Here is a 21,020-nt window from a genome sequence, read left to right as displayed (position 1 = left end):
GTAAGTGATATTATACAGTATTTGTCTTTGTCTGATTTATTTCACTTAGCATAATACCCTCCAGGTCCATCCACGTTGCTGCAAATGGCAAAATCTGGTCATTCTGAATTTTTCCTGGGCAATTTTTCTAAAGGAACAATGATATCATCTATTAGTCAGGACCCGTTTTAGGAAAGGAGACTGTTTATAAACCTTGAGTACTAGACACAATGTTTAAAATTTCCTCAAATTTCAAATCAGTGGTATTTAACCATGTTTGGATAATTTGTGGTTTCCTGCCTTTAAAGATAAAGAGCTTCAAATGGCTTATAAAATATTCTCAAATACTATCTGGCACTCTTCAAATAGTGTTATGATAGTTCCATCCTAAATAAACAAGAGTTCAATTTCTGCCACAACACATATTGATTTAAAATTTTGGGGGGGCAAAGTTAAATTCAGGCAAATGTGGCATCAGCATTCTTCCAGGTTGACGATACTCTCTTGTTTCTCTCTGAGAATATTTTGAATGTAGGCAAGTGTAGTTTATGAGCCAGGCCTCTTTTTAAGTTGCTTCAATCTTTCTCCATGCAAAAAATGGCTGTTTGCTTCATATCTGCCACACTCTAGGCCTCTCTTACTTCATACCACTGCTCAGGGGCAATTTGAAGGTTCATATTTCCTCCTTTATCAACTAAACCCTAGTTCCTTGACGAGATGGTAACACCATTCTCAGCCATCCGCTGCTACTCACCTGAGCATTTTCTTCTATTTACTATAGAGTGTGTTCTTTTCTGTTCAGGTTAATAAGGGCTTGGTACAATCCAAATGGAAGTATGAAAAGAATAATTTGCAGAGATGTTTCAGGACTGTTCCCCTATTGCAGGGGAGGGCTGGAGAGATTGGAGAGAGTAGGGAGACCCTTTCCTGTTTGAACTGACTCCATTGTGTAAGTACCTACTTTCTCTACCCTGAGGGAGATGAAAGCTCTAGTTATATAAATAAAACTGACTTGGTTTTCTTTCCCTAGGGATCAAGACAGAGGGATTGTACCGTACCGTGGGCAGCAATATTCAGGTTCAGAAGTTGCTGAATGCCTTTTTTGGTAACAATTTTTATTTCATAATTCTTTTTGGGAGTTGTCTGTGTATTAGGAAGAAATGTGGCTATAAGAGAAAGGAGACATTGCTAAAGAAGGTTGTAGAATATATTTTTTAAAATATTTTCAAACATACAAAAATGTACATTTATTTGCCTATCCTGCGTCAGAGACCATCTTGCCTTGAAACATCTTATTCACTCCTCAAACCCTTTGCAATCTGGATTCTACCCTAACCTCTCCATTGGAACTACTCTGGCCAGGCTTAGAAGGCACCTTCTTGTGAAATCCAGTGGACTCTTTTCAGTCTCTATTTTGCTTGATATCCTTGTTGACCACTCTCTCTTTTTCTAAACTTTCTCCCTACATGACTTCTGTGACTCAATGGTCTCTTGATTCTTCTAACATCTTGTATTATTCCTTTCAAGTGACTCTTGTCAGGTCCTTTTTCTTTTTCTTACCTTTTAAATCTTGTCTGAGTATTTCCCAGCATGCTGTCTTTGCCCCGCTTCATTTCTTCCTCTACATGTTTTCTTAATGATTGATTTTTATCCTGACTATGGATCACATTTTTCTTTTATACATATGTCTAGTAATTTTTGTTGGACACTGGACATTGTGACTTGAGTGTTTCAATTTCGTTGACTTCTTTTTAAGAGTGTTGAATTTTGTATTGCAGGCAGTTATTTGTGGAGCAGCTTTATCCATTTGAGGATTATTTTTAAGCTTGTTAGGATAGATATAAAGTATCCTTTCCTAGCTAGTTTAGCCTTACATCTAAGGTCTGACTTCTTTTGTCTCTTCATTCTTAGTTATTGGAACTTAAACATTTGCCAGCTTTGTGTGAGTTCTGGGTATTCTTCAGCTTAAAGCTTCTTGGTATTTCTTTGCCTAGACTAATGGATTTCCATCCTAGGCACTAGGATTTATATTCAATAACAGACTCAAGGGGACCCATAGCTAGGGGTTTTCAGTTCTTTTTTTACATAGCTCCCTCTTCTCTGGTACTCTGCCCTGCAAATTCTAGTTTCCTCAGCCTCTCTGAACTCTGAACTTTGATCTCTGTCTCTTCAACTGAGCAAGACTTGCATGCTCAGCTTGAGCTCTCACTCCCCATGCTACCATCCAGAAAGTGTTTTCAGGCAGCAAGCTATGGCGATAGTAGGGCTTATTCTTGTTTTTTCCCCTCTTTCAGAGTCATAGTCTTATACTGTATGTTGTTCAATGACTACAAACAGCTATTTCATATATTTTGTCCTGTGTTCTAATTGTTATAACAGGAGGGAAGTCTGGTCCCAGTTACTCCAACATGGCCAGGAGTGGAAGTTCCTCTTTGTGGTTTTTACTAGCACCTCTTTGCTTTCGGCACTCAAAAATCACTAGTCCAAGACATCATCTCATGAGTTCTAAAATCATGGATTCAGTTTCCCACTGGACCTGTGCTTCTCAAACATACTTAGGTCATGGCACACATTGGAATGATCATATCTGTGTAGCACACTCTGATAAGTGGACAAAACTGATCATGGCTGAGGCAGTAAGCTCCAAAGGCTGAGGAAGTCAGTATTGGAATTTTTGCACAAGATCTCTGTACATAGATGTTCCACAGGTACCTATGTTTTACATGTCCAAAACTAAACTCATTGTTTATCTCTTCCTGAAAACTTGTTCTTCTTCCTTTTGTGAATGATGGTGAACTATCTGGTAAGCTCAGTTCTCATAAAGTGTCAGAGAACAAATTGAGTGTGGAAAGCTGCAGTTTGGATAAAGCATATATTTTTGGTCTTTTCTGTGGTGCATACCTTACCTTCCGCAAACCTGCAGGCCTGACATCCTAATCTATTAACACTTGAGGGTGCTGCAGCATCCAGTAAGAACAGTTATGGAGATTTTGCATTGTGGATTACATCATTGGTACCTCAATATCTGTTTCTCTTTATCATTTTACACTGTTGGCTTTTAAAAGTTTAAGCTGTGTTATTCCTGGCCAATTTACATTGCATTTTATAAGCTAAAGGACACTTTTCATATATAAAACAGTTAACAGCATGGCCCAGGATATTTAGTCTCTAAAAAATTATTGAACTATTTAGAATTCTGTTTCCAGTATCACTACATTCTTCTACCTGATGTATAATAAGCTAAAAGAACCACCATGCTGGGCATTCTACTGATTCTGTTACAGGACTGAATAGGACTGAAATGGTTCATTCAAATCACACATGACAGTACAATTCAGTTAAAGTATCATGGAAAGTGGCTGGGCTGGTGTAGTGCATGTGTTCAACATCAGTCTCCAAATATCAGTACTCATAAGAATATCTGAAAAATAGACAATAGTCTATTACATTCAGAATATTTATATTCTGAATAAAAATATTTATAAGTATTTTATAAAACAGTGTTAATTTACTTATGTATGCATAAAACTGGTAAACACTGATCCCTGTCCCAGATCTAATAAATTCTAAATCTGGTGATGATCCTCATTCATTTATTTATTCATTAACAAATATTTGAGTATCTACAAAGGGCCAGACATTACGCTCAGGGCTATAGATTAAACACTGAACACACCACTTATATTTCCTACCTTTGTGGGACTTACATTCTATGGAGAAGACTGTCTGTCAGCTAGCATATAATCTATAAATATGTAAAGAGACCTCCCTTCTAAGCTTCTTTCGTGTTACGTCTTCTGGAGATTCTCACTGAGATACTCAAAATTGCCCTGCTTCTTTTGACCTATCCTGATCTTTTCCCATACCACTACGAATTGGCTGCCTTGGCTTCATGTAGGCTCACCATGATTTATCCAGGAGAAAGAGCATTCATTTCCTTTTGCCAGCATGATATCTTTTCCTTACTTCTTTCCTTAGGTCGCATGCTCTTTGCTAGTCAAAAAGACACTTCCAGCCACTTTTTTTAACCCAAACAATCTGCGGACTGCAGACTACTTTCTCTATGGCATCTCCCATAACACTTGACTGTGGACTTTCTTCTGTTGTTTACTAGAGCCTTCCATACTTCCCCTACCTGAAAATCTGTCTTTTTGGCAAATATAATATAACACTAAGTCAAAGGGGATATATCCACAATTAATAATTATTTTTCAATCAGTCTGTTGGTTGGTTAGTCACAGTTCTCCCCTACCCTCGATTGTTGCATGATGCCCTATGTTAATAGATCCTACCAACTGTGAGGAATAGTCTTCACTTGTGCTGGATCCATCAAAAACTACCTTAGTCACAGAGAAACTAATTTGATTACCTCAGAGGCAGTTTGGTACCACATCTAAGAGTTCTGCTTCTTCACCCTTTACCAAGTCATAGGCATTTCATTAATGATAATGCCTACTGTTATCATTGTAATCTTGATAATCATAATTATGCTCATGATAATGCCAATGTACCTAGCACATTGTGGTAACTCAGTAACTGTTCCTTCAATGGAACTCTGAGATCATGTTGTGCTTCAGAGACTAAGTGTTTTACAATGACTGGAGCAGAGGGGTGAAATGGGGCATGGAGAGCAAAGAGACTGGATATATTAACAGAAGTCCTTGATGAAGTTGAACCTAGCTAGGAAACCATACACAGAAAAGCATTGTTCCTACAATACTATTACCATGACAGAGGCCTACTGAGCCAAACAGAGGAGAAGTTCGCATGGTGAGTGAAGTAACTAATCACTAAGATGTTATTTAGTTATTTAAATTTCTCCTTTCACATTCATGCTATTAGAAGAAAATACATTTTATTTTCAGAAACCAGTGGAATATCACCTAATATAATCATATGTAGAGAGTTAAATAGAGTAGAAACGTGCACACATGGATGATAGTAGACATTTTTTATTGCCATACTTAATGCAAAGTATTCAGCACCTGAAAACTTAACTTTAGTATTAAACTCACATATATTTAGACAAAAAGATAATAAGTATATATTAAACAGAAGCAACTTCAAATTATATGAGCTCTTTGGCTGAAGGAGAAAGAAGTTCATTAGCAAATAAAACAAAAGCATGTTACACTCCACTTCAGTAGTCCCCGAACTTGAACTCTATGCATTAATCTTTAAAGCAATTCTATATGTTAATAATTTTTATTATACTCTAGAATAGTGGGGATCTTTAACTTTCAATACATATCAAAATGCTTTTATTCCTAAATCCAGATCTGTGTGTGTACATATATTTTAAAAATTCATGTAGGTTCTATACATTAATCATGACTATACTTACTAACCTAGATACTTTGATTATTCTCAGATTATGCTTCCTTTGAACCAGTACTGCTGGAGGCCAAAAGAATTTACCATCTATATGTAATGTTGTCCTTTAAAAATTATTTCTTATTTTTCTTTAGTTTTGAAGCTGACTTCAGAAACTTTTAGAAATAAAGTTTGTAGACTGAATATTTTTTCTATTGTTTTCTCAAGATCTGAATATCTGAGGTCAAATTCATCTTTAGATCCCAACGAACATATTGCCCTTTCTTAGCATTTCTTTCAATATATGAAAGGTGGGATAAGAATTTTTGTTTCAGGGGTATTTTAATGTACAGAAAATAAATTAAAGCTGACATATGAATCTGGCAACCCCCTCATCCAACTTGCTCCATGCTGCTGGGTTTCTGATATATGGACAGTCTTTCAGTTATCTCACCATGAGTAAGGAACCAGGGAATGGTTCACATTAGTGTCCTATTGCTGCTGTAACAAATTGCCACAAACATAGTGGCTTAAAACAACACAAATTTGTTCTCTTATAGTTTAAGAGGTCAGAGGTCTAAAATCAGTCTTATGGAGCTAAAACAAGATATTGGCAGGGTTGGATTCCGTCTGGAGGCTCTGGAAGATAATCTGTTTCCTTGCCTTTTCCAGCTTCTAGAGGATGCACATTTTCCTTGTCTCCTATGTGCTAAGCACTGTATTAGGTGGTCAGTACACAGCAGAGAACAAGGCAGACAAAAATTCCTTTCCTCGCAGAGCTTAGAGTCTTGCAGCAGCTTTAGTTCATGGACATAGTCATACATTTTCCTCTCAGAGTAACCTCTGGAATATCCCAGATACAGGGTCCTGTTGATGTCTGCTGGCAGCACAAGGACATAAAACAGTATAAAAGAGAAATCACAGTATTCCCCTTGGAATAAAATAGCCTGTTTCTTGAACCAAGATCTTTCATATATTTCTACGATGCATGTAAGGAAAATATATTAACTTAGGGATAATGTAAAGCTATTCCTTTTCCTGATGTGGAGTATATACCTCATTTCCTCTGTCTAAACTCCATTTTTTTTCATTTTCTTACAGGTCTTATTGTCTTCTGCCTCCTTCTGTCTTGACTTATCAACACTTTTCTCCTTTTCTTTCTTTCTTTTTTTTTTTTTTTTTTTTTTTTTTTGGTAAGCGGGCCTCTCACTGTTGTGGCCTCTCCCGTTGCGGAGCACAGGCTCCGGACACGCAGGCTCAGCGGCCATGCCTCACGGGACCAGCCGCTCCGCGGCATGTGGGATTTTCCCGGACCAGGGCACGAACCCATTTCCCCTGCATCGGCAGGCAGACTCTCAACCACTGCACCACCAGGGAAACCCTCCTTTTCTTTAGACCAGTCTTACAATTCTCTCCATCTCATTCATTGATTCACCCAGTGTTTATTGAGTGCCTAGTATGTGATAGACACTGGTGTTTATGGCTACTGTTTATCTCTCTTCATTTGTTCTTTTATCCCATTCTTCCCATATCCCTTGCTTTCTATTCTTTTCTTTTTTAAGCAATGCTTTTATTTTTTTTAATTTTTAAATTTTATTTTATTTTTTTATACAGCACATTCTTGTTAGTTATCTATTTTATACATATTAGTGTATATATGTCAATCTCAATCTCCCAATTCATCCCACCACCACCACACCCTTGCTGCTTTCCTCCTTTGGTGTCCATATATTTGTTCTCTACATCTGTCTCTCTATTTCTGCCCTGCAGACTGGTTCATCTGTACCATTTTTCTAGGTTCCACATATATGTGTTAATATACGATATTTGTTTTTCTCTTTCTGACTTACTTCACTCTGTATGACACTCTCTAGATCCATCCACATCTCTGCAAATGACCCAATTTCATTCCTTTTTATGGCTGAGTAATATTCCACTGTATATATGGACCACATCTTCTTTATCCATTCGTCTGTCGATGGGCATTTAGGTTGCTTCCATGACCTGGCTATTGTAAATAGTGCTGCAATGAACATTAGGGTGCATGTGTCTTTTTGAATTGTGTTTTTCTCTGGGTATATGCCCAGTAGTGGGATTGCTGGGTCATATGGTAATTCTATTTTTAGTTTTTTAAGGAAGCTCCATACTGTTCTCCATAGTGGCTGTATCAATTTACATTCCCACCAACAGTGCAAGAGGGTTCACTTTTCTCCCTTGCTTTCTATTCTAATGTACTATGACTATTGATTCGCTTCCATAAAATCTCTCCCATTAGCTCATATTGGAAACGCTTCCAGATACAAGTAGCAAAATAATCAGAAATGAAAGATTAGTCTTCCCTAGATCAAACCTAGCCATCATCTGGGAAAATTGCATTTACTGAATGCTCAGGTAGACAGTACATGCCCTAGCATTTTTCTATCTATGTTTCTTCACCAGATGCCTGAATCTCTAGGAATCTAGTATGCAGCACAGTGGCTGACACAGGAAATATTTGTGGAATGAATGAGTGCTGTAGTGAATTAACTAATAATATCCCCAAACTAATAACATAATGTAGACCACAGCAAAATCCAGCTATAATTCCATATTTGTATATTCCCCATGTGTCCCTAATAATGGTACAAGAAATTGATTGCCAGTTACTTTGAGCAAAGTTCCACATACTTTTTCAATTAAAAACAAAGCAAAAATTAGAAACCAACACATTTGTAGAATAAGAATCCTCAGCGAGTCCCACTATCATGTGAATACATGTTCTAAATTGATTTCATGAGTTGATCAGTCTATACTTGCACTCACAATTTTGCATTCCATGGTGGGTATATCTACTGTTAAAAGATAAACTGAGGCATATTAAAGTTTCTAAAAGTTTATTTGAGCAAAAATTGATTTGAATCAGGCAGCACCCATCTAGCAGATAGAAAGGAGCTCCAAGGAGCTGTACAAAATGAAGCCTTTTATAGGGAATGGGGAGCAGGAATAAGGAAATATTACTGGTAAAATAGTGGGTTGGTTATTACAAGGTTAATTTCCTTTAGGGGGTAACAGGGATCTATCAGGTAGATTCCTTAACTAGTGTTGATCATGTGATTCCTGACTGACCAGATTAAGATTGCATTTCTGGGAGAGCAGAAATTGTAATTATGTCTTAGTTTGGTGACATGAGGCTTAGCATAAAAGACTCCATTTTGGATCTGTTGTTTTTTAATTGTACAAAATGCTGTACAATATTGAGAACAGAACAAATAAGTCATGAATGAAAGCATAAAACCCATCAATAATGGACAAATTTAGCAATAAGGATTTTTTTATACCTCAGAATTAAAGTAAAACAATAAATGTTTCACTCTTTTATACTAATTTCCAATGTTGAACACATTTTTTGTACCTATCGCCTATCACATTCTATTGAAATTATTTCTTCATGCATGTCTCTCCCATAATAATTCCTTTTTCTCAGAAACAGGTACTATTCCATATATGGCTTACTTCATACTATTGCACAAAATTCCTACCTTATATAATTTCACAAAATATAGCTTCTATGAATCTCTACAAAGAGCATTAGTACCATTAAGTTATTTGAACTGACATGTAATTAATATTTGGGCATAACAGATAGTAATTAGCAAGTCATTATTTATTTTTTTCGTATGGAGGCCAGAATTCTCAAAGATGCCTAAATCCCAATCAGAGGCAATTCTTCATTTAAACCATGTAGATGATAATGGGCAAAGGGGAACTGTAGCTCCTTTTCTCTATTTGAGGACATCTTTTATTTGTTCTTCCTGTTGCCCTCCTCACTCCCTCACTGCTGTTCCTTTGCTGTCCAGATAATCACATCCAGCTTTCCTGAAGGGTCTTCTTACCTCGGTAGTTAGTTCAGTTTTGATTCTTCTCCCCATCCCATTCATGTTTTTTTCTTTTTTCTTTTTTTTAAGCATCTTTATTGGAGTATAAATGCTTTACAATGTTGTGTTATTTTCTGCTGTATAACAAAGTGAATCAGCTATATGTATATATGTATCAACATATCCCCTCCCTCTTGTTTCCCCCTCCCAAACTCCCTATCCCACCCCTCTAGGTGGTCACAAAGCACCAAACTGATCTCCCTGTGCTATGTAGCTGCTTCCCACTAGCTATCTGTTTTACATATGGTAGTGTATATATGTCCATGCTACTCTCTCACTTCTTCCCAGCTTACCCTTCCCTCTCCCCATCTCCTCAAGTGCATTCTCTACATCTGTGTCTTTATTCCTGTCCTGCGCCTAGGTTCATCAGAACTGTTTTTTTTCTGATTCCATATATACGTGTTAGCATATGGTATTTGTTCTTCTCTTTTTGACTTACTTCACTCTGTATGACAGACTCCAAGTCCACCCACCTTACTACAAATACTTCAATTTTGTTTCTTTTTATGGCTTAGTAATATTCCATTGCATATGTGTGCCACATCTTCTTTATCCATTCATCTCTCGATGGACACTTAGGTTGCTTCCATGTCCTGGCTATTGTAAATAGTGCTGCAATGAACATTGTGGTACATGTCTCTTTTGGAATTATGGTTTTCTCAAAATATATGCCAAGTAGTGGGATTGTTTGGTCATATGGTAATTCTATTTTTAGTTTCTTAAGGAACCTCCATACTGTTCTCCATAGTGGCTCTATCAATTTACATTCTCACCAGCAGTGCAAGAGGGTTCCCTTTTCTACACACCATTTCCAGCATTTACTGTTTGTAGATTTTTTGATGATGGCCATTCTGACTGGTGTGAGGTGATACCTCATTGTAGTTTCAATTTTCATTTCTCAAATGATTAGCGATGTTGAGCATCCTTTCATGTGTTTGTTGGCAATTTGTATATCTTCTTTGGACAAATGTCTATTTAGGTCTTCTGCCCATTTTTGGATAGGGTTGTTTGCTTTTTTGATATTGAGCTGCTTGTATATTTTGGAGAGTAATCCTTTGTCAGTTGCTTTGTTTGCAAATATTTTCTCCCATTCTGAGCATTGTCTTTTCGTCTTGTTTATGGGTTCCACTACTGTACAAAAGTATTTAAGTTTCATTAGGTCCCATTTATTAATTTTTGTTTTTATTTCCATTTCTCTAGGATATAGGTCAAAAAGGACCTTGCTGTGCTTTGTGTCATAGAGTGTTCTGCCTATGTATTCCTCGATGAGTTTGATAGTGTCTGGCCTTACATTTAGGTCTTGAATCAATTTTGAGTTCATTGCTGTGTATGATGTTAGCAAGTGTTATAATTTCATTCTTTTACATGTAGCTGTCCACTTTCTCCAGCTCTACTTATTGAAGAGGCTGTCTTTTCTCCATTGTGTAATCTTGCCTCTATTGTCAAAGATAAGGTGACCATATGTGCGTGGGTTTATCTCTGGGCTTTCTATCCCGTTCCATTGATCTATATTTCTTTTTTTCTGCCAGTACCATAGTGTCTTGATTACTGTAGCTCTGTAGTATACTCTGAAGTCAGAGAGCCTGATTCCCCCAGCTCCATTTTTGTTTTTCAAGATTGCTTTGGCTCTTCGGGGTCTTTTTTGTTTCCATACAAATTGTGGATTTTTCTTTTTATAGTTCTGTGAAAAATGCTATTGGTAGTTTGATATGGATTGCACTGAATCTGTAGATTGCTTTGGGTAGCATAGTCATTTTCACAATGTTGATCTTCCAAACCAAGAACATGGTATATCTCTCCATCTGTTTGTATCATCTTTAATTTCTTTCATGAGTGTCTTATAGTTTTTCTCATACAGGTCTTTTGTCTCCTTAGGTAGGTTTATTCCTAGGTATTTTATTCTTTTTGTTGCAGTGGTAAATGGGAGTGTTTCCTTAATTTCTCTTTCAGATTTTTCGTCATTAGTGTAAAGTAATGCAAGAGATTTCTCTGCATTAATTTTGTATCCTGCTACTTTACCAAATTCATTTATGAGCTCTAGTAGTTTTCTGGTAGGATCTTTAGGATTCTCTATGTATAGTATCATGTCGTCTGCAGACAGTGACAATTTTACTTCTTCTTTTACGATTTGGATTCCTTTTATTTCTTTTTCGTCTCTGATTGCCATGGCTAAAACTTCCAAAACTACGTTGAATAATAGTGGTGAGAGTGGGCAACCTTGTCTTGTTCCTGATCTTAGAGGAAATGCTTTCAGTTTTTCACCATTGAGAACAATGCTGGCTGTTGGTGTGTCATATATGGCCTTTATTATGTTGAGGAAAGTTCCCTCTATGCCTACTTTCTGCAGGGTTTTTATCATAAATCCATGTTGAATTTTGTCGAAAGGATTTTCTGCATCTATTGAGATGATCATATGGTTTTTATTCTTCAATTTGTTAATATGGTGTATCACATTGTTTGATTTGTGTATATTGAAGAATCCTTGCATTCCTGGGATGAACCTCACTTGATCATGGTGTATGATCATTTTAATGTTCTGTTGGATTCTGTTTGCTAGTATTTTGTTGAGGATTTTTGCATCTATGTTCATCAGTGATATTGGCCTGTAGTTTGCTTTCTTTGTGACCTCTTTGTCTGGTTTTGGTATCAGGGTGATGGTGGCATCATAGAAGGAGTTTGGGAGTGTTCCTCCCTCTGCTATATTTTGGAAGAGTTTGAGAAAGATAGGTGTTAACTCTTCTCTAAATGTTTGATAGAATTCACCTGTGAAGCCATCTGGTCCTGGGCTTTTGTTTGTTGGAAGATTTTTAATCACAGTCTCAATTTCAGTGCTTATTATTGGTCTGTTTCTATTTTCTGTTTCTTCCTGGTTCAGTTTCGGAAAGTTGTGCTTTTCTAAGAATTTGTCCATTTCTTCCAGGTTGTCCATTTTATTGGCATATAGTTACTTGTAGTGATCTCTCATGCTCCTTTGTATTTCGGCAGTGTCATTTGTTACTTCTCCTTTTTCATTTCTAATTCTGTTGATTTGAGTCTACTCTTTATTTTTCCTTGATGTGTCTGGCTAATGGTTTATCAATTTTGTTTATCTTCTCAATGAACCAGCTTTTAGTTTTATTGATCTTTTCTATTGTGTTCTTCATTTCTTTTTCAGTTATTTCTGATCTGATCTGTATGATTTCTTTCCTTCTGCTAACTTTTGGGTTTTTTTTGTTATTATTTCTTTCTTTATTATTTTCTTGTTCTTATCTAGATTTTTTTAGTAGATCATTATTGGCGTATAATTACTTCACAATATTGTATTAGTTTCTGTTGCAGAACACAATGAATCAGCCATATGCATACACATGTACCCATATCCCCTCCATATTGACCCTCCCTCCCATCCTCCCTATTCCACTCCACTACGTCATCGCAAAACAGCGAGCCGATCTCCCTGTGCTATGCTGCTGCTTCCCAGCAGCCAACTGTTTTACGTTCGGTAGCGTATGTATGTCGATGCTTCGCCCCAGCTTTGCCCTCCCACCCCATGTCCTCAAGTCCATTTTCTATGTCTGTCTCGTTACACCTGCCCTGCTACTAGTTCGTTATTACTTTTTTTTTTACATTCCATATATATGTGTCAACATATGATATTTGCTTTTCTCTTCCTGACTTATTTCACTCTGTATGACAGACTCTATGTCCATCTACCTCGCTACAAATAACTCAGTTTCATTTTTTTATGGCTGAGTAATATCCCATTGTATATATATGTCACATCTTCTTTATCCAGTCATCTATCAATGGACATTTAGGTTGCTTCCGTGTCCTGGCTATTGTAAATTGTGCTGCAGTGAACATTGGTGAACATTTTCAGGTATTAAGGGTGTGAAGATTCTCTCTAAGCATACTTAACGCGATTCTTGTTAAAACTGAATTCTGCAAGGACAGACACTGAAGCCCAAAGCCGAAGCTTATTTGAGAAGAGGTCTCAGAAGATCCTTACTAAAGTTTTCTCAAAGAGAGAGTCCACGGACTTCCCTGGTGGTCCAGTGGTTAAGACTCCATGCTTCCACTGCAGGAGTCACGGGTTCGTTCCCTAGTTGGGGTACTAAGATCTCACATGCCACACAGCACAGCCAAAAAAAAAAAAGATTTAAAGAAAGAGTCTTTGTCAGTCCCTTCTGTTGATCAAGGAAATAATAGACATTCTTTTATTTTATTTTAAAAATTTATTTTATTGAAGTGTTGATTTACAATGTTGTGTTAATTTCTGCTACATAGCAAAGTGATTCAGTTTTATATATATATATATATATATATATATATATATATATATATATATATATATATATACACACATTCTTTTTCGTATTCTTTTCCATTATGGTTTATCACAGGACTTTGAGTATAGTTCCCTGTGTGGAATAGACATTCTTTTCTCCTTTGAACAATACAAGTCCATTTCCCATTTGGTCACCTTTCATTCATTAAGGAGCAGCTGAACCATCTGTTGTGATTTAGCAGTAGGCCAGCTAGTTTAGAAGATTCCTAGGTGTTGAGCTCAAAGCATTCTGTATGGGATACACAGCAGCAACTCAGTATGTGAAGATTGCCTATACATGACCTGTTGTGGTGATTTCTTTGAGGGTTTTATCAAGCCGCCCACCTTCAGCTTGCAGGACTTTGGGAAGAGAGCAGTTTTAGTCCTAAGTGATGCCAAGTCAGGAGGGTGGGAAAAATTGGAAATGTTAATTTACAGAGTTGTTAGCCAGATATTGAAGGAAGCTAGAAGAATTGAGAATTTGGTATGTACTGACAAAATGTGCATGATGGCAGAATCCAGTCCAAGTTATAGCCTGATGAAATAGAAAGTAAAATGTCGTTTACCAAGAGGTGAAAAAATAGCTCAAAGATAATGAACAGGACTAGAATCTAATGACTCATATGGGTGTGCAATAATTTTCCATTGAAACATAAAATATCTCTGTAGAGTCATCCCCCTTTTTGATTCTTGTTTAGAAAATAAGTGTAGTCTCATTAGATTTTGCTTGATTATTTACATAAGTGCAGCAAGAATGATAATTGACTATATAGGCCTTTTAAAGTTTGCTTTGCTGGAACTTTCCATAAAGAATCTCATATTATGTGGATATCCAGTTTTCCTAGCATCATTTGTTGAAAAGACTGTCCTTTCCCCATGAATGGTCTTGATACGCTTGTCAAAAACCATTTCACTACATATAGGAGGATTTATTTCTGGGTTCTCTGTTTTTTTCCATTAGTCTATGTCTGTCTTTTTTCAGGTACCACACTGTTTTTTTCCCCAGAGTTATTTTTTTTTTTCTTGTGATGAGAAGTTCTAAAATCGACTCTCTTAGTACCACACTGTTTTGATTACTGTGGCTTTGTCCAAGACAAGATGCACCAAACAATTAAGGGGATGGTTTTATTCAGGCTTTTGCAATAGCCAGAACCTTTATTAATGAGGAATATCTCAAATACATATCATAGAATAGGAAAGAAATTTGGGTTTTTGTAGAAGTAGGTAAGCAATGGAGTCAGCATGAGTTTTGTGTGAATTCTGCAGAAGGACAGGGGTGTGTCTTATATGCAAGGGCAGGGTGGTCCTTTGAAATTAGTTGTTCTTCTGGACACAAAATTGATGAGGGTGATTTCTTAAACATCCCTGTTTCCTTGGATCACAGGGTTCAGGTAAAGTTCAACATTGTCACTGTACTTAACTCCTTTTTCTATGCCAGAATTTGGGTTAAGTTACTATCCTGGATTTTGAACAGAAAATGTTTCAGTTTTTAAAGATATTTATTTAGATATTTAAATAGGAAAAACCCTGCTTTGGCTTAAATAGTTACATTTCTTTCTTAATCATGCTATAATTTTTTTCCAACCAAATACATTAACCATATAACCAATTATATACTGAAATAACTGCCTTGCAAAATAATAGTTTGTGTGTGACTCAGAAGACAGTTTGGGTTTTTTTATGTACTTAGGTGACATAATTAGTAGGCTTACAGTATAAAGTTTGTTTTAAAACTCTCCATTTTAATTGTTGAACCAATCTCACACATAGTGATGCTTATATCTACATTATTCAGGGCAGAATTTCTAATTTTTTCACGTGATTCTGAATAGTTTATAGTTTCTGTGGTTTTAGATGAATCATTCCTAGCAAGACAGAGCTTAATTTTTTCTCATCCTAAATATTAAAGTTCTATTTTTAGAATAAGTCCAAAGGTAATCTTCATAACACATAAGGCAAAGTCCAATAACAATTTAAATTACAGGGCTATAACAAAAGAATATAACTGCATAGTTAGAAAGTGTGTCTTTAATAGGAAAAAAAGAGTCCGCCACTTCTGATAGTAAGAATGTGGTTTCAGTGATTCAAGAATAGGCTTTGGGCTCTTATTCACCCATTTTTAAATTGAGGTACAATTAATGGACAGAGATATACACAGATCTTAAATGTACATTTTAATGGACACTTTAAAAAATATCCATTCATGCACTAAAGTGCAGAAATCTCAATAAATTTTCACAAAGTGAACAAACCTGTGTCACTAGTACTGAGATCAAGACAATAGAACATTACCTGCATACAGAAGTCCCCTTCTGACCTTTTGTAGTCACAACCCCATAACAGAGGTTAACCATTATTATGACTTCCAACAGTATAGACTAATATTCTTTATTATTGTTTTTATATAAATAGAATAATACATTATATACTCTTTTGTGCCTGACTTCTTTCATTCAACATTAAGTTTGAGTGATTCATCTCTATCATTGTTTGTGGTTGTAGTTTGCTCTTTCTCAATGTTGTATAGCATTACAAGGTATTAACATATTATATTTATCCATTCTGTGTTGATAGACATTAGGGTTGTTTCCAGTTTGTGGTTAGCACTACTCTGATTATTCTTGTACATGCCTTTAGGTGAATATACACATGCATATTGTTACAGATATATCTGGGAATGAAATTGCTGGTTCACAGGGTGTGTATATGTTCAGTTTTTTAAACTCATTCAGGATTTTTTTTCATATCATAAAATCACTGATTTCAAGTATACAATTCAATGGTATTTACTAACTTTAGCCAGTGGTGCAGCCATACCATAAATCAGTTATAGAACATTTTTATCCCTCCAGTAAGATCCCACAGATGCATTTATAGTTGATTCCTGTTCCTAACCTCAGCCCTAGGCAACCAATAAACTTCTTTCTGTCTCTATAAATTGGCCTTTTCTGGGCATTTCATAAAAATGAAATCATATGATATGTTTTCTGTCGTGTCTGTTTTCTTTCACTTAAGATAATGTTTTTGAAATTCATCTGTAATATACCTATGCATCAGTAGTTCATTTGTTTTTATTGCTGAACAGTATTCCTTTGTATGAATATACTACATCTTTCCATTCTTAAGTTGATGAACATTTGAGTTGTTTCTAGTTTTTGAATATTATAAATAATGCTGCTATGAATATTTGTGTCCAGTTATTTGTGTGGACATACATTTTCCTTTCTCTTCGGTAGGTAACTAGGAGAGGAATTGCTACATCATACAGTAAATTAGTAAATTTCTATTTAACTTTTTGAGAAACTCTTCCAGCCTCTGCCCATTACCCAGTTCCATAGCCAGTTCCATATTTTTTTGATATTTGTTACAGCAGCACCCCATTCTTCTTTACCAATTCCTGTCATAGTTAGTTTGGGCTCCTATAATGAAAATATCATATACTGGGTGACTAAAACAGCAAACATTTATTTCTAACAGTTCTGGAGGCTAGGATGTCCATGATCAAGGTGCTGGTAGATGGGATGTCTGGTGAGGACCCAGTTCCTGGTTCATAGATAGCTGTCTTCTAACTGTATCTTCACATGGTGAAATGAAAGCGTTCTCTGGGGTTTCTTTAATAAGGGCACTAATCCCATTCATGAGAGCTCCACCCTCATGACTTAAATGCATCCCAAAGGCCCCACCTCCTAATACTATCACATTGAGGTTTAGGAGTTAAACATGTAAATTTTCAGAGGAACACAAACCTTCAGTGCATAACAGTCTTCCAGTCCATGAAAATGGAATGTTTCTCCATTTATTTAGATCTTCTTAATGTTTTTAACAAAGTTTTGTAATTTTCAGTGTGTTAGTCTTGCACTCCTTTTGTTAAATTTGTTTCCAAATATTTCATTCTTTTTGATACTGTTGTAAATGCAGTTGCATTATTCATTTTATTTTCATATTGTTCATTATTCATATATAGAAATACAGCTGGTTTCTGGATATTGATCTTGTTTCCTGTGACTTTGTACTGAACTCATGTGTTAGCTCTAATAGTTTTCTTGGGATTTTCTTCTGTGTAACCATGGACCATGCAATTGGTGAAAAAAAAAATGGTTTACTTCTTCCTTTCCAATGTAGATGATTTTTATTTGTATTTCTTGCTGCATAGTACTGGCTAGACCCTTCTATCCTATGGTAAATAGAAGAGACAAGAGTAGATATCCTCATCTTGTTCCCAGTCTGAGGAGGAAAGCATTTACTCTTTCACCATTAGGTCCTTTATTAGGCTGAGGAAGTTTCCTTCTAATCTACGTTTGTTAATAGCTTTTATTATAAATGGATGTTGGTTTGTGTCAAGTACAGATGGTCATATATTTTTTGTCTTTTATCCTATGAATGTGGTTTGTTACATTAATCCATTTTCAAATGATAAATCTTGCATTCCTTGAATAAATCCCACTTGGTCACAATGTGTAATCTTTTAAAATGTTTTAGATTTCTTTTCCTAATATTTTGATGAAGATATTTGCATCCATATTTATAAGATATATTGGTATATAATTTTGTTCTTTCTTCTGATATCTTTTTTCTGGCTTTGCTATGATACTGTCCTTATAGAAAGAGTTGGGAAGTGTTCCATTTTCTGGAAGAACTTTTGTAGTATTGGCATTAATTCTTCTTTATATGTTTGATAAAATTCACCAGTGAAACCATCTGGACCTGGACTTTTCTTTATAGCAAAATTTTGAATTACTAATTAAATTTTATAATCTTTTTAACTTCTTAGGGGTCAGTGGTATTGTTTCCTCTTTAATTTCTTATTTTTGTGATATGTGTCTTCTCTGTTTCTTACATAATCTAGCTAAGGATTTGTTGATATTTTCAAGAATAAACTTTCAGTTTCATGAATTTTCTCTATGATTGTTCTGCTTTTTCTAGTTCTTTAATTTATGCTCTAATTTTTATTGTTTTATTGCCTTGGCTTGATTCAGTTTGATTTTGTATTTTTTTCTAGATTTCTAGGATAAATGCTTAGATTAATAATCTGAGATTTTTATTATTTTCTAACATAAGCATTCAAGATTATAAATATCCCTCTAAGCATCAGTTTAACAATGTTCAATAAATGTTGATATGTTGTATTTTTATTTTCATTCAGATATAAGTAATTCCTATTTTCTTTTAATTATTTTTTGATCTACAAATTACTTAGGGATATAGTATATAATTTCCAAATACTTGTGGATTTCCTAAATTTCTATCTTTATTTTGATAATGTAACTCCATTGTAGTCATATAATATACCTTTACGATTTAAATTTTATTAAATTTATTAATACTGGTTTTATGGTCTAGTATATGGTCCATCTTGGAAAATAGTCTGTGTGCTCTTAAAAAGAATAGGTAATCTACTGTGATTGGGTTTTTATACAAATGTCTGGTAGGTCAAGTTGCTTGATAGTTTTGTTCAAGTCTTCTATATACTCATTGATATACTCATTGATTTTCTGTCTAGTTAATCTATCAATTATTGAAGTGGGGTATTAAAGTGTCTAATTATTATTATTATGCTGTCTATTTCACCCTGTACATCAGTCATGAATTTTTAAAATGTTTCTTGTATTTTGAGGCTCTGAGCTTAGATGCACCTATGTTTACAATTGTTCTCTCTTCCTGTTAAATTGATCTAATTATCATTGTAAAATGTCCCTTTTTGTCTCTAATGACAATTTTTGTTTTAAATCTCTTTTGTCTGATATTATTATAAACATTATGGCTCTATATGTTTGCTATTTATATCGTATTATTCCCATCCTTTTCCTTTTAACCTGTTTGAACATTTGCATCTAAAGTGTGTCTCCTGTAGACAGCATATCATTAGATGATATATTTTTGTACTTCATCCTGCCAGTTTTTGTCATTGGTATTTAATTTATTTACATTTAATGTAATTACTGGTAAGGTACAATTTACATCTATAATTCTCTTTTATTTTCTTCATGAGACCTTTATTTGAAGATTATGTCACTACTTTCTGTTACTAGTTGTCAAGTTTTTTTGTTTGTTTTTAAATCTTTATTGGAGTATAATTCCTTTACAATGGTGTGTTAGTTTCTGCTTTATAACAAAGTGAATCATATATATATGATTATACATAAACATATGTTCCCATATCTCTTCCCTCTTGTGTCTCCCTCCCTCACACCCTCCCTATCCGACCCCTCTAAGTGGTCACAAAGCACCGAGCTGATCTCCCTGTGCTATGCGGCTGCTTCCCACTAGCTATCTATTTTACGTTGCATAGTGTATATAATGTCCATGCCACTCTCTCACTTTGTCACAGCTTACCATTCCCTCTCCGCATATCCTCAAGTGCATTCTCTAGTAGGACTGTGTCTTTATTCCTATCTTACCCCTAGGTTCATGACATTTTTTTTCTTAAATTCCATATATATGTGTTAGCATACGGTATTTGCCTTTCTCTTTCTGACTTACTTCACTCTGTATGACAGACTCTAGGTCCATCCACCTCATTACAAATAGCTCAATTTCATTTCTTTTTATGGCTGAGTAATATCCCATTGTATATATGTGCCATATCTTCTTTATCCATTCATCCGATGATGAATATAGAAATATAAAAAATGAAAAATAATTATTAAGAAAAGCAATTAAAAAAAGAAAAAACAGAGGGACAGAACCCTAGGACTATTGGAGAAAGCAAAGCTATACAGAGCAAAAGCTCACACAGAAACATACACATACACACTCACAAAAACAGGAAAAGGGGAAAAAATAATATATCTTTCTCTCAAAGTCCACCTCCTCTATTTGGGATGATTCGTTGTCTCTTCAGGTACTCCACAGATGCAGGGTACATCAAGTTGATTGTGGAAATTTAATCTGCTCCTCCTGAGGCTGCTGGGAGAAATTTCCCTTTCTCTTCTTTGCTCACACAGCTCCCAGGGTTCAGCTTTGGATTTGGCCCTGCCTCTGTGTGTAGGCCGCTGGAGGGCATCTGTTCTTCGCTCAGACAGAACAAGGTTAAAGAAGCAGCTGATTCAGGGACCCTGGCTCACTCAGGCCCGGGAGAGAGAGGGGTACAGATGCGGGGCGAGCCTGCGGTGGCAGAGGCCCGCGTGACACTGCACCAGCCTGAGGCGTGCCGTGCATTCTCCCGGGGAACTTTTCCCTGGATCACGGGACCCTGGCAGTGGTGGGCTGCACAGGCTCCCGGCAGGGGAGGTGTGCATTGTGACCTGTGCTCACACACAGTCTTCTTGGTGGTGGCAGCAGCAGCCTTAGTCTCTCATGCCCGTCTCTGTGGTCCGGGCTGAATATCTGCAGCTCGCGCCCATCTCTGGAGCTCCTTTAAGCAGCGCTCTTAATCCCCTCTCCTCATGCACCAGGAAACAAAGAGGGAAGAAAAAGTCTCTTGCCTCTTTGGCAGGTCCAGAATTTTTCCCGGACTCCCTCCCGGCTAGGCTAGCCGTGGTGCAGTAACCCCTTCCGGCTGTGTTCAC

The 21,020-nt window shown here is 36.0% G+C and overlaps 1 protein-coding gene across 7 annotated transcripts in view; it reads left to right on the top strand.

Moving 5' to 3' along the window:
• Positions 1-21,020, top strand: part of OPHN1 (oligophrenin 1) — a 615,628-nt gene that overhangs the window by 380,019 nt on the left and 214,589 nt on the right. For all 7 annotated transcript variants that reach the window (XM_073799243.1, XM_073799242.1, XM_073799241.1 and 4 more), the window contains one exon: positions 1,010-1,084. In XM_073799243.1, coding sequence (XP_073655344.1) covers positions 1,010-1,084 — 75 coding nt within the window. The remainder of the gene's footprint in view (positions 1-1,009; positions 1,085-21,020) is intronic.

This window comes from Tursiops truncatus, chromosome X (genome assembly GCF_011762595.2).
Source record: "Tursiops truncatus isolate mTurTru1 chromosome X, mTurTru1.mat.Y, whole genome shotgun sequence".
NCBI lineage: Eukaryota > Metazoa > Chordata > Mammalia > Artiodactyla > Delphinidae > Tursiops > Tursiops truncatus.
Note: the sequence above shows the minus strand (reverse complement) of the source record. Positions and strands in the feature narration are given on the sequence as shown.